The 14945-nt window shown below is 44.7% G+C and overlaps 5 protein-coding genes across 5 annotated transcripts; 1 reads left to right on the top strand and 4 right to left on the bottom strand.

Moving 5' to 3' along the window:
- Positions 1–111: 111 nt before the first annotated feature.
- On the bottom strand, positions 112–753 carry F5147DRAFT_813804 (uncharacterized protein; the record flags this gene model as incomplete). The annotated part of the gene is made up of 1 exon (XM_041443503.1): positions 112–753. A coding segment is annotated over one exon (360 nt), but the record flags the coding sequence as incomplete, so codon positions are not given.
- Positions 754–8108: 7355 nt separating this feature from the next.
- F5147DRAFT_582379 (uncharacterized protein) lies at positions 8109–8559 on the bottom strand (the record flags this gene model as incomplete). Its single annotated transcript, XM_041431651.1, has 2 exons — positions 8109–8341; positions 8394–8559. The coding sequence occupies 2 exons, from the start codon at positions 8557–8559 to the stop codon at positions 8109–8111; spliced, it is 399 nt and encodes a 132-aa protein (XP_041289399.1).
- Positions 8560–10282: 1723 nt separating this feature from the next.
- Positions 10283–11832, bottom strand: F5147DRAFT_655746 (uncharacterized protein; the record flags this gene model as incomplete). Its single annotated transcript, XM_041434010.1, has 3 exons — positions 10283–10357; positions 10410–11180; positions 11218–11832. 3 exons carry the CDS (start codon positions 11830–11832, stop codon positions 10283–10285), a joined length of 1461 nt encoding a protein of 486 aa, XP_041289398.1.
- Positions 11833–12273: 441 nt separating this feature from the next.
- F5147DRAFT_813800 (uncharacterized protein) lies at positions 12274–13161 on the top strand (the record flags this gene model as incomplete). Its single annotated transcript, XM_041443502.1, has 2 exons — positions 12274–12322; positions 12402–13161. The coding sequence occupies 2 exons, from the start codon at positions 12274–12276 to the stop codon at positions 12986–12988; spliced, it is 636 nt and encodes a 211-aa protein (XP_041289397.1). The 3' UTR covers positions 12989–13161.
- Positions 13162–13845: 684 nt separating this feature from the next.
- On the bottom strand, positions 13846–14818 carry F5147DRAFT_711594 (uncharacterized protein). Its single transcript, XM_041438329.1, has 3 exons — positions 14795–14818; positions 13929–14748; positions 13846–13868 (listed from the first exon to the last, which is right to left on the bottom strand). The coding sequence occupies exon 2, from the start codon at positions 14503–14505 to the stop codon at positions 13948–13950; it is 558 nt and encodes a 185-aa protein (XP_041289396.1). The 5' UTR covers positions 14506–14748; positions 14795–14818; the 3' UTR covers positions 13846–13868; positions 13929–13947.
- Between the last annotated feature and the right edge of the window lie 127 nt (positions 14819–14945).

The following is a 14945-nucleotide window of genomic DNA, read 5'->3' as shown; positions in this document are numbered from 1 at the left end:
CACAGGAGGTACAATAGCGAGAGTCCTCATTGCGATTCTCTCAGTCTGGGCGATGTATTGCCCAAAAACATTATCCAGAACCTCCTCTCATTGGCCTTATATGAAATACGAGGTTAGCCTAGGAGCATATCAGATTACAAAGAGAAAGTAGAAAAAAGACTAATACAAAATTTGTACAAAGTCCATTGCACTACAGTCTAAACTAGTTACCAGTGTCACCGTCATCTAAAAAAGAAACTGAGCGCTATTGTAGAATGAGACTTTGAAATGAATCCCCTCTAACTTTGGACGAGGAAAGGGAGAGACGGTCTTCTCATATGAGCGGGTCATCTAAGATTGAACGGGGAATAGTTGTAACCGTCGCAAAACACCAATATGTCGAGTGCAATGGGTTCAGTAGACGCCAGGTATCAGTCGGTACCTGACCACCTTCGCCCACCTCGCCCACTCATCTCTGAAAGCTGATTTCAGTGCTTCATCCTCTTCGCTGACCCTAAACACAATGTTGATAACAAGAAGCGTGATCACTGCAAGCCATGACACCACAGCCAATTTGAGTCCAGGAATATCTAGAACTCCGGAGTGTCTAAGCCACGAAGTGGGCGATCCGTGCAGTATTACCATGCCAGTCATCTGTATAATACCTGCTGTGTATGATGGATGGCGTATGACAGTGTATGGTCCGGTCGTGACAATATGATGCCCTTTGCGAACACTGAGTTCGAATGTGAAAAAGCGACCGAGGGTGCGATAACCACATATTACAGTGACCTATCTCCGTATAATACGAGGGAACGGACGTGCATAATATCCCATATGATATAGGCCAGCAGACCATGGGCCCATGATAAAAATATTTTCGACTATGACGGATGGGCCGGGAGGCAAATTATTCCCGATGGAGGCAGGTGGGCCCATGCAGGGAATATATAGAGTAGATGAGTGGGCCAATGTACATGAATATTAGGTAGATGGGTGGGCCGAGGTAGTTGGATATTATGCAGATGGGTGTATTAAGGTAGATGTGTATGAGATAGATGGGTAGGTACTTGTTATCACATTCATGGGTGGGCCCAGACACATATTAAATTAGATGGGTGGGCCGAGGGTATTATAAAATATTGTATTAGACAGGTGGGCTGAGGGTGTTGTATGGGATGTTGTATTAGACGGGTGGGCCGAGGGTGGTATAAAATATAGATGGGTGGGCCCATGTGTATCATAATTGTAGACATGATGGAGCTGAGGTAGTTGTACATCAACCAAATCAGAGGAGGTAATAAATCAAAGTTACCAAGTTCCCGGAGCAGCAGGTGATCTCCTGACATGGCCTTTGATGGTGCACAGGTTGTCTTGCAAAATTTGGAATCTGGGGTGCGAAGCTTGTGTTGCCCTATGAGAAGCCAAGTTCCGATTATCAACCTTTGGGTCAACCGTACTCAGAGGAGGTAATAAATCAAAGTTACCGAGTTCCCGGAGCAGCAGATGATCTCCTGACATGGCCTTTGATGGTGCACAGGTTGTCTTGCAGAATTTGGAATCCGGGGTGTGAAGCTTGTGTTGCCCTATGAGATGCCAAGTTCCAACCACCCAAATTTGGGTCAACCATACCGACTTCCGAGTTCCAGGACCCGGGAGTTGACAAATGAATATCTGATAACCAGCACACTTCCAATCAGGTAGTGTTTCATTGAGCAATGGATCATCCAAGGGGTCCCTTATTGGACTCGGTAGTCAATATAGGCAAATGATAATGAAAACATGAAAGTTGTTATTATGCTATTTTTCAAACCCGAGACCCTGAAACCCATTGTTCAACATGTCCATTTTTCACTCACTGCACAAATCACCGAGTTTCAAGTGCCGAAACCCAAAACTCGAAACCCAGTGTGCAACATGTCAATTGTTCATTTACATTACACAGATCATCGAGTTACGAGTGCTGAGTGCTGAAACCCGAAGCCCAAAACCCGAAAATATGTATGGAACATGTCCATTTCTTACTCATTGCACATATCACCGAGTTTCGAGTGCTGAAACCCAAAACTTGAAACCCAGTGTGCATCATGTCCATTGTTCAATTATATTACACAAGTCATCAAGTTCCGAGTTCCGAGAGCCAAAATCCGAACCCCGAAAATATGTGCGCAACATGTCCATTTTTCACTCACTGCACAAATCACCAAGTTTCGAGTGCCAAAGCATGAAACTTGAAACCCAGTGTGCAACATGTTGATTTTTCATTTATATCACACAAATAACCAAGTGCCAAGTGCCAAGTGCCAAGTGCCGAAACCCAAAGCCCGAGACCCGAAAATATGTATGCAACATTTCCATTTTTCACTTGTTGCACAAATCACCGAGTTTCAAGTGCCGAAACCTGAAACTCAAAACCGGGTATGCAACATGTCCATTGTTCAATTATATTACACAAGTCATCAAGTTCCGAGTTCCGAGGGCCGAACCCCGAAAATATGTGCACAACATGTCCATTTTTCACTCACTGCACAAATCACCAAGTTTCGAGTGCCAAAACCAGAAACTCAATCCCCAGTGTGCAACATGTCCATTTTTCATTTACATTACATGGATCATCAAGTTCCGAGTGCCGAGGGCCGAGACCAAGCCCGAAACCCAAAATCATGTACACAACATGTCCATTTTTCACTTGTTGCACAAATCACCAAGTGTCGAGTGTCGAAACCTGAAACCCAGTACTTCACATGGACACGAATTGTATTTGTATGTATTATCCATTGGTGTAGGGTTCAAATAACTTGGTAATTGTATTTGTCAGTACTCGGTACTTGGTACTTGGTGATCGGTGGTCAGTGGTCGGTACTCGAGACTCGGTAGTCAATATAGGCAAATGATAATGAAAAATGACAGTTGTAGTCCACGTCAAGGTGAGTGTCTTGGTAGTCTTTCCTTGTCATTCGGCAAAACATCAGCAATAATGAAAAAATGAAAGTTGTTATTATGCTTAACTTCCTTACCGAAGGTTGTAGTCCAAGTCCAGGTGAGTGTAGTGGTAGTCTTTTCTTGTCAATTGGTTATCTTGTTACTCATTATGCAGTACTCGGTACATGGTAATTGGTACTCAGTATTTGGTTTTGATACTCGGTACCCGGGAATCAGTAGTCAGCTTAATGAAGGTTGTAGTCCGAGTCTAGGTGAGTTTATTTGTAGTCTTTTCTCATCCATTGGTTACCATGTGACCGAGATATAAGCTAAAGAAATCCGAAACATCAATAATGACAAATGAAATACATGTGTGCAGTAAGTGAGTGTAAAGATAAAAGAATGAATATTAACAGCGAGACTTGCACATTATGTCGAGATATCCAACATAACAAGCCTGTGATGTGATGAGAGACCTGGAATAACACCCATATACATCCATTATAATAGCTTAAAAGCCTAGAAAGATTCATGAAGGATTGATGTAATGATAGGCAAAATGACATATGTGTGGAGAGTGACAATAGACATCTTTTATACAAAGTCACATTTATATATGATTCAGGCTGAAAATATCATTACAAATATGTAGGATAGATCGTAAACTACCCAAGGAACCCATACTGCCTACTGCCCTGAGGGTAGGGGGTGGGTAGAAGGGATATAGTGAAAATATGAGTTGACCCAGCATTAAAGTCCTACCACTGCTCAACTAACCATTTTCGATGCTTTGGGTCTTTGAAGTTTCCCACACTCAATTTCTTACCCATTTCACTTCCTCAGTACTCAATTCTTGGTTGATTTGTCTGTAAATTTATGTCTATGATACTTAAGATATTTGAAATGTACCCCAGGTTTCTGATTACGAAGATTCAATGTTTTGAAGGCATGGGCCCCTTATCAGGCAAAATGGCAAGTATACACACTAGCTCACAAACTCCAGCCTATTGTGAGCTGATCTTGGTCATAAGAAGCAAGAATATAAGCTATGCTCATTATATATTAAAAGGTTGGATTCATGGATGCAAGGGCAAGATACTGAAAATCATGAAAAAATGTCAAAAGTGCAATTGTCTATGCTTTGTTCCTGGAGAAGGATCCTGTGTGTCCTGGGCTGGTTATATGATATATCTACTCTGAATATGCTCAGGAATAGACTCCCTACAGTCCTTGAGGTCCAGTCCTACAGGGAAAAAACCCCAGCGGGTGAACCACCAGAAGAGGGGGAGGTACACTATACAATAAAGGATTACCCTATGGTCCTGAGCTCCTGATACATTGTTTCTATTGTTGAATAGATGATTGAGATATAATTTCAAAGTCTATTCACCTAGAAATGAACACATAGGAACATATTTTGTATTTTTATGTATATATGCAATATCCATTTAAGCACCAAGTCTCAACTACCGATTACCAAGTCCCGACACTTGATAGTTGATAGTCAGTATTCGAGCTCCGAGTGCCAATATTGCCTACCAATATCTCAGTCAAATGATAACCAAACCAAGACCCAAGTTCCAAACCTGACTACCGAATACCAAGTATCAGTACTCGGGACTCGGGACTATTGGCTGGAGTACCCAACTATTGATTCCCAGGTACTGAGAATTAGAACCAAGTACCGAGTACCTGACTACTGATTCTCAGGTACCAAGTATCAGAACCGAGTACCGAGTACCCGACTACTGATTCTCGGGTATCGAGTATCAGAACCAAATACCGAGTACTGATTCCCTTGTACCGAGTACCGAGTAACGAGATAACCAATTGACAAGAAAAAACTACCAATACACTCACCTTGGCTCGGCCTACAACTTTTGTTCAGGAACTTAAACATAATAATAACTTTCATTTTTCATTATCGCCGATGTTTCAGATTTCTTTAGCTTATATCTTGGTTAAATGATAACTGATGGACAAGAAAAGACTACCAATACACTCCCCTAGACTCGGACTACAACCTTCGGTAAGGAAGTTAAGCGTAATAACAACTTTCATTTTTCATTATCATTTGCCTATATTGACTACCAACCACCAACTACCAACTACCAACTACCAACTACCAACTACCGAGCACTGACAAATACAATTCCCAAGTTATTTCAACCCTACACCAATGGATAATACATACAAAGACAGAATTCATGTCCATTTGAAGTACCGCGTTTCGGGTTTCGGCACTCGACACTTGGTGATTTGTGCAATGAGTAGATGGGCATGTGGCATACATGTTTTCGGGCTTCGGGTTTCAATATTCGGCCCTTGGCACTCAATGATCTGTGTAATGTAAATGAACAATGAACATGTTGCACACCGGGTTTCGAGTTTCGGGTTTCGGCACTTGAAACTCGGTGATTTGTGCAACAAGTGAAAAATGGAAATGTTGCATACATATTTTCGGGTCTCGGGCTTCGGGTCTCGGCCCTCGGCACTCGGAACTCAATGAATTGTGTAATGTACATAAAAAATGGACATGTTGCACACTGGGTTTCAAGTTTCATGCTTTGGCACTCGAAACTCGGTGATTTGTGCAGTAAGTGAAAAATGGACATGTTGTGTACATATTTTCGGGTCTCGGGCTTCGGGTTTTGGCCCTCGGCACTCGGAACTCGATGATCTGTGTAATGTAAATGAACAATGAACATGTTGCACACCAGGTTTCGAGTTTCGGGTTTCGGCACTTGAAACTCAGTGATTTGTGCAACAAGTGAAAAATGGAAATGTTATATACATATTTTCAGGCTTCGGGCTTCGGCACTTGGCACTTGGCACTTGGTTATTTGTGTGATGTAAATGAAAAATCAACATGTTGCACACTGGGTTTCAAGTTTCACGCTTTGGCACTCGAAACTCGGTGATTTGTGCAGTGAGTGAAAAATGGACATGTTGTGTACATATTTTCGGGTCTCAGCACTGGGCACTCGGAACTCGATGATTTGTGTGATATAAATGAAAAATCAACATGTTGCACACTGGGTTTCAAGTTTCACGCTTTGGCAGAACTCGAAGCTGTTGTGATTTAGATATCACCCGAAACCCGAACACCCGAATGTCAAATTTTCAGTGCCGAACCCCGAGTGCCGGGTGCCGAGTCCTGAAACCCGGAACTCAGGATTTGACATTTGAGATGAACGAAATTTTTCAGACATGTTTGAATTAACCTACATATATCTATAAACATTTCACTAACCCCTGAACCCCGAAAGATATTTTTGTTGTCTTACATACCGAGTTCCGAGTTCCGAGACCCCGAAACCTGGCAGTCCACAATTTCAGGGTTCAGGGGTTGGTAAAATGTGTATGGATATATGAAAGGTTGATTTAAACATTTTTGAAAGATGTCTCATATCAAATGTCAAGTCCCGAGTTTTGTATATCCATAGACGTTTTACCAACCCCCGAACCCCGAAATTGTGGACTGCCGGGTCTCGGGGGTTGGGGGTCGGCACTCGGGACTTGGGAAATTTGGGGAGATCAATCAAATTTGATCTACAATAAATTTGATTTACAAACAAATTGATTTACAAACTTTTGAAAGATCTGTGTCGTCTCACATATTGAGTCCCGAGTTCCAGGACCCCCGAACCCCGAAACCCGAGACCCGGCAGTCCACAATTTCGGGGTTCGGGGGTGATCTACAATAAATTTGATTTACAAACAAATTGATTTACAAACTTTTGAAAGATCTGTGTCGTCTCACATATTGAGTCCCAAGTTCCGGGACCCCTGAACCCCAAAACCCGAGACCCGGCAGTCCACAATTTTGGGGCTCGGGGGTTGGTAAAATGTCTATGGATATACAAAAGGTTGATTCAAACATGTTTGAAAGATGTCTTACCCGGAACACGGGACTCGATTTTTGAGATGAAAGACATCTTTCAAACATGTTTGAATCAACCTTTCATATATCCATAAACATTTTACCAACCCCCGAACCCCGAAATTGTGGACTGCCAGGTCTTGGGTCTCGGGGGTCCCAGAACTCAGGACTCAATATGTGAGACGACACAGATATCTTTCAAAAGTTTGTAAATCAAATTTATTGTAGATCAAATTTTATTGATCTCCCCAAATTTCCCAAGTCCTGAGTGCCGACCCCCGAGACCCGGCAGTCCACAATTTCGGGGTTTGGGAGTTGGTAAAATCTCAGGGTTCGGGGTTCGGCACTGTGAAAATTTGACATTTATATTTTTGCGAGTGTTGTGCTTCTGGTGTCTGTGTGTAGAAATAGGATATATTGCACACCAGGGTTCAGGTGTGGGGTTTTCCCACTTCAGTACTCCATTATTGGTCAATGCCACACATGGTCGATTCATGTTTTCGTGCTTATGGGTTTAGATTTCGGTGGTTGATGGTAGGTATATGCACTCATAGTGTGCATGTATCCTACGTGTTTGATTCGCTGGTGGCTACATCAGCTGTATGTCTTGATGAAATGTATCTAGGCTCACCCATATATGTACCCATCTATGTACAATTCCCCCACGTCAGCCCACCCATCTATGTAATATCCCCCACATCAGCCCACCCGTCTATGTAATACATCCTATGTTGGCCCACCCGTCTATATAATTATACCCCACCTTGGCCCACCTGTCTATGTAATAAATATTTTATCACACCCTCGGCCCACCCGTCTAATTAATATCCCTTATGTCGGCCCACCCGTATATGTGATATTCCACCACCTCGGCCCACCTGTCTATGTAATAAATATTTTATTGCACCCTCGGCCCACCCATATATGTAATACTCCCCACGTCAGCCCACCCGTATATGTAATATGCCCCACATCAGCCCACCCATTTATGTAATATTCCCCTACCCCAGCCCACCCATATATGTAATACACCCCTGTTGGCCCACCCATCTATATAACAATATTTGCCTTACATCTCTCTTCAGCCCAGCTGTCTATAATATCCTACTCTACATATTACCCAGATGGGCCCACCCATCTCCATGAATGATCATATTCCCCCGGCCCATCCGTCAACATCAAGGATATATATATCATTGGCATACATGGGCCCACCCATCTCCATCGGAAATAATATGTTACCCGGCCCATCCGTCGTCATCGAGGATATATACAACATGGGCCCATGGTCCGCTGGCCCGTCTGATACGGGATATTATGTAGGTCAGGTGGCCCGTATAATACGGAATTTGTCACTGAAGGGGCTCCGATAACACCACCAACGGACAAGACCCCCTGCGACAGCAAGTGTGGTGCCCAAGATGAAAGGGAAAGTGATGGGCGTGTCACGAATCCCGTGACCGGCCGCGTGTTGTGCGATGGCTTGTATAACGGACAAAGAGTCTGCTGTCTGAGAGGCAATGATAGCGACCTCTGCGACAGAAACAATCCAGTAAACTGTCTAGCGTATCACTGTATAGAAATGGTCGTGGACAAGCAGTAACAACACTCACTTTCATAATCGGAAACCCATATATAATAAGCCGAGTGAACACCCGCTCATTGAACGTTTGGGGAATAGTCTCTTTACTCGAGGGGATGTTTGGAGGTGTAAACGCTATCTGTTGCATGATAGCAGACGAGAGAATAAATGGAACTTTGAGAAGTGATGCCATGTTCATGAGGAACGATTGACCTTTCAATGGTTACTTTTTATGCCCGTACAGCCACTTCGTGAGTACCCATTATACTGCCCAGGAATTGGCAATATAGCCAGGGTTTCGCCGTTTCCTCTTACGAAGTGTTGTCTGCGTAGGAACCCTACAATCTCTAGTGCGGCATTCGAAGTCGGACCATATTAGCAATTTAGCAAGCAGATATCACTGTCTTGCTTGATTTCTTGTTTCAAATATACACTACTTTGAGCCTGCGCTAGAAGATTCAGAGATATGGCGCTTGCTCGAAATTTCTATGATGACTCAAAGGACTTCACTTTGAGGTGATCTTGATATTGGCTAATAGCCTACCAGTTGTAGTGACGGGAGCGATGTCCAGGTCCCGTCAAAGTCGGTAGATGTTCTGCGCCATTGATCTCTGCGGAAAGAATTCACATATCAACTCCGTACCAGCATAGAAACTGGAGGAAAAGATATGCCTGTATTCGAATTAGGATCCCGGAAATCAGAGGTATATATGTAGTTGCTTCCGACGTCGGAATTGCCTCGCCCTTGGTGGTTCTAAGGGGTGTAGGATTCTCCATGATTAGTATCATGATCACGGCGGGCCCGAGTCTCCCATTATCACTCCATTTGTCACGGTATACTTCAAGAAAAAACCATATACGCACTTGTAACCTTGACAGGCACGATGTCCGGTCATCGAAGTCGATAGCAATTCTGCAAGAAAAGAATATATATGAGCTTCGTATCAACATAGAACTAGAGGAAAAGACACAATAAAAGAATCTTGTATTTGAGCAGTTGGGGTCTTTAGTGGTCACAGGTAGATACATAGTTGTTTCCGAATCCCATGTTGGAACCGCCTCGGTGGTGTCAAGGGGAGCCGCAGTATACTCCATGAATATGGCCCGGCCACTGGACGAAACTGCCACCCAGGTTTCCATTTGTATGCTGGAAGAAGTAACCATAACCGCCGCACCTAGCCTAGTACTCTCGTGAACAGCACGGAACATCGAATCCTCCATATCGTTACCATTCTTGAATGCGATTCAGGATACCAAGCAGTTAGTTCGGTTCATGCCAAGTGAATTCATGAGTCCGTGACATTGTAGCCGTGCGCATGAGAACTACAGAAGTATGTAATTCTGCTCCTGCTATCTACATGGCGAAAAAATCGAATCGTCGGTACATGGCCATGTGTATGCAAGTCTAGATCACAATGAGGAGGTCCCACGGTGTTTGGACAGCTTTTTTGGAGTCAGTCATAATACTAGCGCAAGTACCAATGCTATTGCTTTCAACTATCTCATATTGAGCGTCATCATGATGCAGGTTGCGTTGCTACTATATCTAAGCATTTGCCTGCTGATATTCTCACCCATGCCCACAGCATGATGCATGATGTGACACAGGGTGATGATGCAGACGGAAGCCGGTGGCATAGAAGCACTGCGATATTCTTCGTCGCCATTCAGCAATGTCCTGGTTCCCCGACTGCTCATCAGCACTCGACTCAGATTGATTATGTATTGAACTCTAGAATGACAGACCTCAACGTTCAACGCTGTGGCAGTCGCATATAACCCCGATGCAAATACTTATACCCCGCCTGTTTTGCTGCGAAAACAAATTTACTATTTTGCTTGCCAACACAACGCATATTGCTCATAATAAAACTACATCGGCGTCGCTGAGTCCCACCCGTTTTGCTCCAAACTGTCTATTCTGTAATGTCCAGGCCAACGTCTGTCTGGATGGGGGAAATGACCTGGATACTAATCTCACGATGCCGAGCCTACAATGTGGTCACATCAGACCGTTCCTGTGTTCAAACAAAGAACGCGTACCCGTGTCACAGTAAGCCGATACTGTTCCAAGAATATAATGGAGCCAGCTGTCGGAAATGGCGTACGACAGACCATTGCGATGTATGCACGATTCGAGAAAATGTCTTCACCAAAGGAGTCAATCATCTGACCCGGCTTGCAAATGCGAAGATCCGGTGAGTCAGGATCGTTGACACTTTCCGAACGAGCAATGACTCGTTTATTGAAGTCCCAGATATGCACATAGAAGTAACCCTCACTGGAGAGCCCTTCCAGTGTTTGACCAGGATCACGAATATGATCTTGGGGAAGAGCATAAGCCATTTTGCTGCCAAACACGCTAATATCGTAGCTTTCGTGGTGCGGAAAGTAGCACGCATACTGAGGTCCCCAATCTGACCAGGGAATCTCGACGAGCATATCTGAGCGCAGGGCCGTGTCAGAGAAGATGGCCATATCGATGACTAGGATAGCTTTCCCCACTTTGGGAAGGAACTCTACAACCATAATCTGCGACTCCAGGGAGGGCACATAGCTCGGCATGAGTCCTGGGTGTGCTGCTTTGCCATGCAGTGACGGGTGGCCATGAACAATGATTTCCGAGTCGTATAATGATAGATGGAGGATCTTGGGAAGGTGATATATGATTCGGCACTGAGGCGGCTCATCGAGCCCTTGTAACGTGTACAAATATATTGATTCTGGCCCAATGATGACAAACTTCTGTTCATCCACTGGATAGAAGAGATCTAACTCGCAGAAATCCAGTTGACATAAAAAATGCTGCTTATGCTGAGTAGCAGAATTTTCACAAACAGAGGGAACTCACCCTATTCACATATCCCTTCCTCCAATCGATCACTTGTATGAACATGCCGGACACAGGCTTAGGATGGCGGCGATCACCCGTGTCCTCTATGTGATAGATGATAAATACGTGATCACCGCAGATTACAGGTGGTGACAAAATAGCACGGTAATAGCCAGGTGCATCCGAGTCAAAGGTATGCTTGCACTCCAAGGAAGTGCACGCAGCACTTGGATGTGGACACTGGGATGAACCCAGTCGGAACTCCACCCAACAGACATGGTAATCTTGTTTTGCATCGGTCACAGTGACAACATCATCAGGCTCAGAACACACAACCATAAGATCCTGCAGAGGGTCGAAGGTAAAAAAGCCCTCGACATCACCGATAGACCATGTCCGGGAGAGTGTAGGATTTGTGCCACAACCCTGAATGTAGAATTTGTATTCGTCCAGCGAGTGTGACCACCAAAGCCCACATTTCACATCTTGGATCGCCGGTAACATGCGTTCCCATGTGACAACAGTAGTGACCACTGTTTCAAAGGTAGTGGACGCATGGAAGTCGGATCGCCACAAAGATGCTAATTTCTTGAGCGAACACAGAGTCTTTTTGGACACACCGGTCGAATTCATGGTAGCGGTCCCAGTACTAGTCAAGCCCTGAGCATAAATTTCAAGCTTGTATTGAATGTAGACAGAATTCCGGACCACAAGCCACAAGATATTGCATGTCTAGCATGATCAAACATTAGCCCTGGAGAAAATTGTGGAACTACGGGGAAAAGCGAACCAGTGCACAGCGACTAATGTCCCTGGGGTTAAGGATTAGAATGTGACATATGAGCTCTGTAGGAAGCGACAAGAATCCGACCGTCGTAGTCATGGTTGTAGGATTGAAGAGAGGACTTCGAATCTGAAAATTTTAGGAGGCCTCTCCTCTCCACGTCACCGTGACTGGAGCCTTGAGGGGACATCGCAACATCGCAACAAAACAAAATTCATCTAAAAACAAGCGAGCATCGTCGTCCGCGTCAGCTACTAAGCTGCTACAAGTTAACCTGAGTAAGGTCAGATATGCCTCTTGTGGCAAGGCATCAAGCACAATTGGCGGCACCTCTAAGAAGTAAAGTACGACGGTTTTCGGAACTAAGACTAAGATAGTACTAAGTAAGAAGAGTGTGAAAGAGAGAAATTTTTACAAGTCCGAAAAGACTGCCAAATCTCGACTCCGTACATCCTGGATGCCCTTGTTGATGAGGGCCGTCGCCTCCGTGACGACTTCCTCAAACATTATTCTGTCCTCCGGAGTTCATCCACCAATACGGCAGACCGCGACCTCGCTTCACCTTACCTTTCTACGTCTCGTAGGGCAGCACAAGCTTCGCACAACGGTTTTCAAATTCTGCAAGACAACTTAAATGCTGGCAAAGTTCATGTCCAGAGAGTACATGGAGAGTGGCAAGTCGCTGTTGCTCTCCAGAAGAAGGCTTCAGAAGGGAAGGGGTCTCCGGATCCCAGGACACGAGCGATCCAAAAGACAGCTCAACACTTTGCGCGGCGACCAGAGGTTTTATCTTGTTCCGACGAGGAACTCAAAATCATCATGGCATCCTATGCGTACAATCTAAGTGGTGCATTCGGCTTCCCCGTCGCCTTCGCAGATCTCTGCGCCATCAAGGCACGAGTTCAAAGTGGTGTGCTTTTTGCAGATAGATTTGCAGAGGTGATGTGTATACCTAACAATGTCTTACGAGCCCTTTCACAAGCACAGGATGACGCGGATGATTGAAATTTTGCATCTTTGTCCGTCATAGTACATACTTCACATCTTACACATGCTCCACCATATAGCACATCCTTATACATACTTCACCCTATAGCACATCCATATCTTAATTCTACGATCTCGATTTTGTTAGCCACTATCTCTCTGTACTACTACGTAACGACAATCAACAGACCGTATTCTCCCAGAGCGATTTGAATATTCTGAGTAGGATATCGAAACGCATTCAATTGCTGCGAAGCTGAGACATTCGACATCAATATCTGCATCTCATTCCAAAAATTTCGGCACGACACTAACCCGCACGAGGCCTGACATCTTCTAGTAGCGTACAACAGAGTGTCATGCAATTAAGGGTGTCAATTGCAGTGGAAACTCGCCGGTGTGGATGAACAAATATATTCAGTGCTACTCCAAACGAATTGAATTTCCTACAGCCAATATCCCCTTCATTGATAAAGAATGCAATAGTTTCTGAACTACTGCTGCCTCACACAGTCAGACTTGACTGTTGTGTTATAGATGCGATGGGGTGAGTGAAAGACATTTCATTGCCATCATCATACAATGCGCTAGTGACAGTTATCAAGCACCATGAACCGCGATATTGCCTCATTGCGTAATTCCATTGACCGGCCGCAGACTGATGAGGCGCTGCCAGGCGATGATCTTCCGCCGTCGATCACTACTGGAGTAAAGACTATTAGGAACCAGTGTTGAATGTGTTGCCCACGGTTTGACGGAGTAAATTGATACAACGAAAGCGATATTTTGCTTGTCATATTGTTCGTAAAACAATATCGGCGTCGCTAAGTCCCACCTATCTTACTCACTTTCCAATATAAACATGTTACAAGCATAACCAAACTGTCTATTCTGTAAGGTCCGGGCCAACCTCCGTCTGAATGGGGGAAATGACCCGAATACTAATCTCATCATGCAGAACCTACAACGTAGCCACATCAGACTGTTACTGTGTTCAAACGAAGAACACGTACCCATGTCACAGTAAGCCGATCCTGTTCCAAGAATATCCTGGAGCCAGCTGTCGGAAATGACGTACGACAGACTGTTGCGATGTATGCACGATCCGAGAAGATGTCTTTACCAGAGGAGTCAATCATCTGACCCGGCTTGCAAATGCGAAGGTCCGGTGAGTCAGGATCGTTGACACTTTCCGAGCGAGCAATGACTCGCTTATTGAAGTCCCAGATATGCACATAGAAGTGACCCTCACTGGAAAGCTCTTCCAGTCTTTGACCAGGATCGGGAATATGATCTTGAGGAAGAGCATAGGCCATTTTGCTGCCAAACACGCTGATATCGTAGCTTTCGTGGTGGGGAAAGTAGCACGCATACTGAGGTCCCCAATCTGACCAGGGAATCTCGACGAGCATATCTGAGTGCAAGGCCATGTCAGAGAAGATGGCCATATCGATGAGTAGGATGGCATCCCCCGCTTCGGAAAGAAACTCTAAAACCATAATCTGCGACTCCAGGGAGGGCACATAGCTCGGCATGAGTCCTGGGTGTGCTGCTTTGCCAAGGAGTGATGGATGGCCATGAACAACGATTTCCGATTCGCGTAATGATAGATGGGGGATCGTGGGAGGGTGATATATGATTCGGCACTGAGGCGGCCCATCGAGCCCTTGTAACGTGTACAAGTATATCGAGCCTTCTGGGCTAATGATGACGAACTTCTGTTCATCGACTGGATAGAAACCATGTTGGTCGTAGACATCCGGTTGACATAAAAAATGCTGCTTATGCTGAGCAGCAGAATTGTCACAAAAAGGATGAACTTACCCTATTTACATATCCCTTCCTCCAATTGATCACTTGTATGAACATGCCGGACACAGGCCAGTCATCCGTGTCCTCTATTTCATAGACAATAAATACGCGATCGCCACAGATTACAGGCGGTGACAAAGTAGCACAGTAATAGCCAGGTGCA

Source organism: Suillus discolor (assembly GCF_016758755.1).
Source record: "Suillus discolor strain FC423 chromosome Unknown F5147scaffold_56, whole genome shotgun sequence".
Lineage (NCBI taxonomy): Eukaryota > Fungi > Basidiomycota > Agaricomycetes > Boletales > Suillaceae > Suillus > Suillus discolor.
The sequence above is the reverse complement of the archived record's forward strand: the minus strand, read 5'-3'. Positions and strand labels throughout refer to the sequence as shown.

What these genes read in the sequence shown, in the direction of transcription:
- F5147DRAFT_711594 (XM_041438329.1), bottom strand. Translation starts at nt 14,505, where the DNA reads ATGCCGAGCTATGTGCCCTCCCTGGAGTCGCAGATTATGGTTTTAGAG.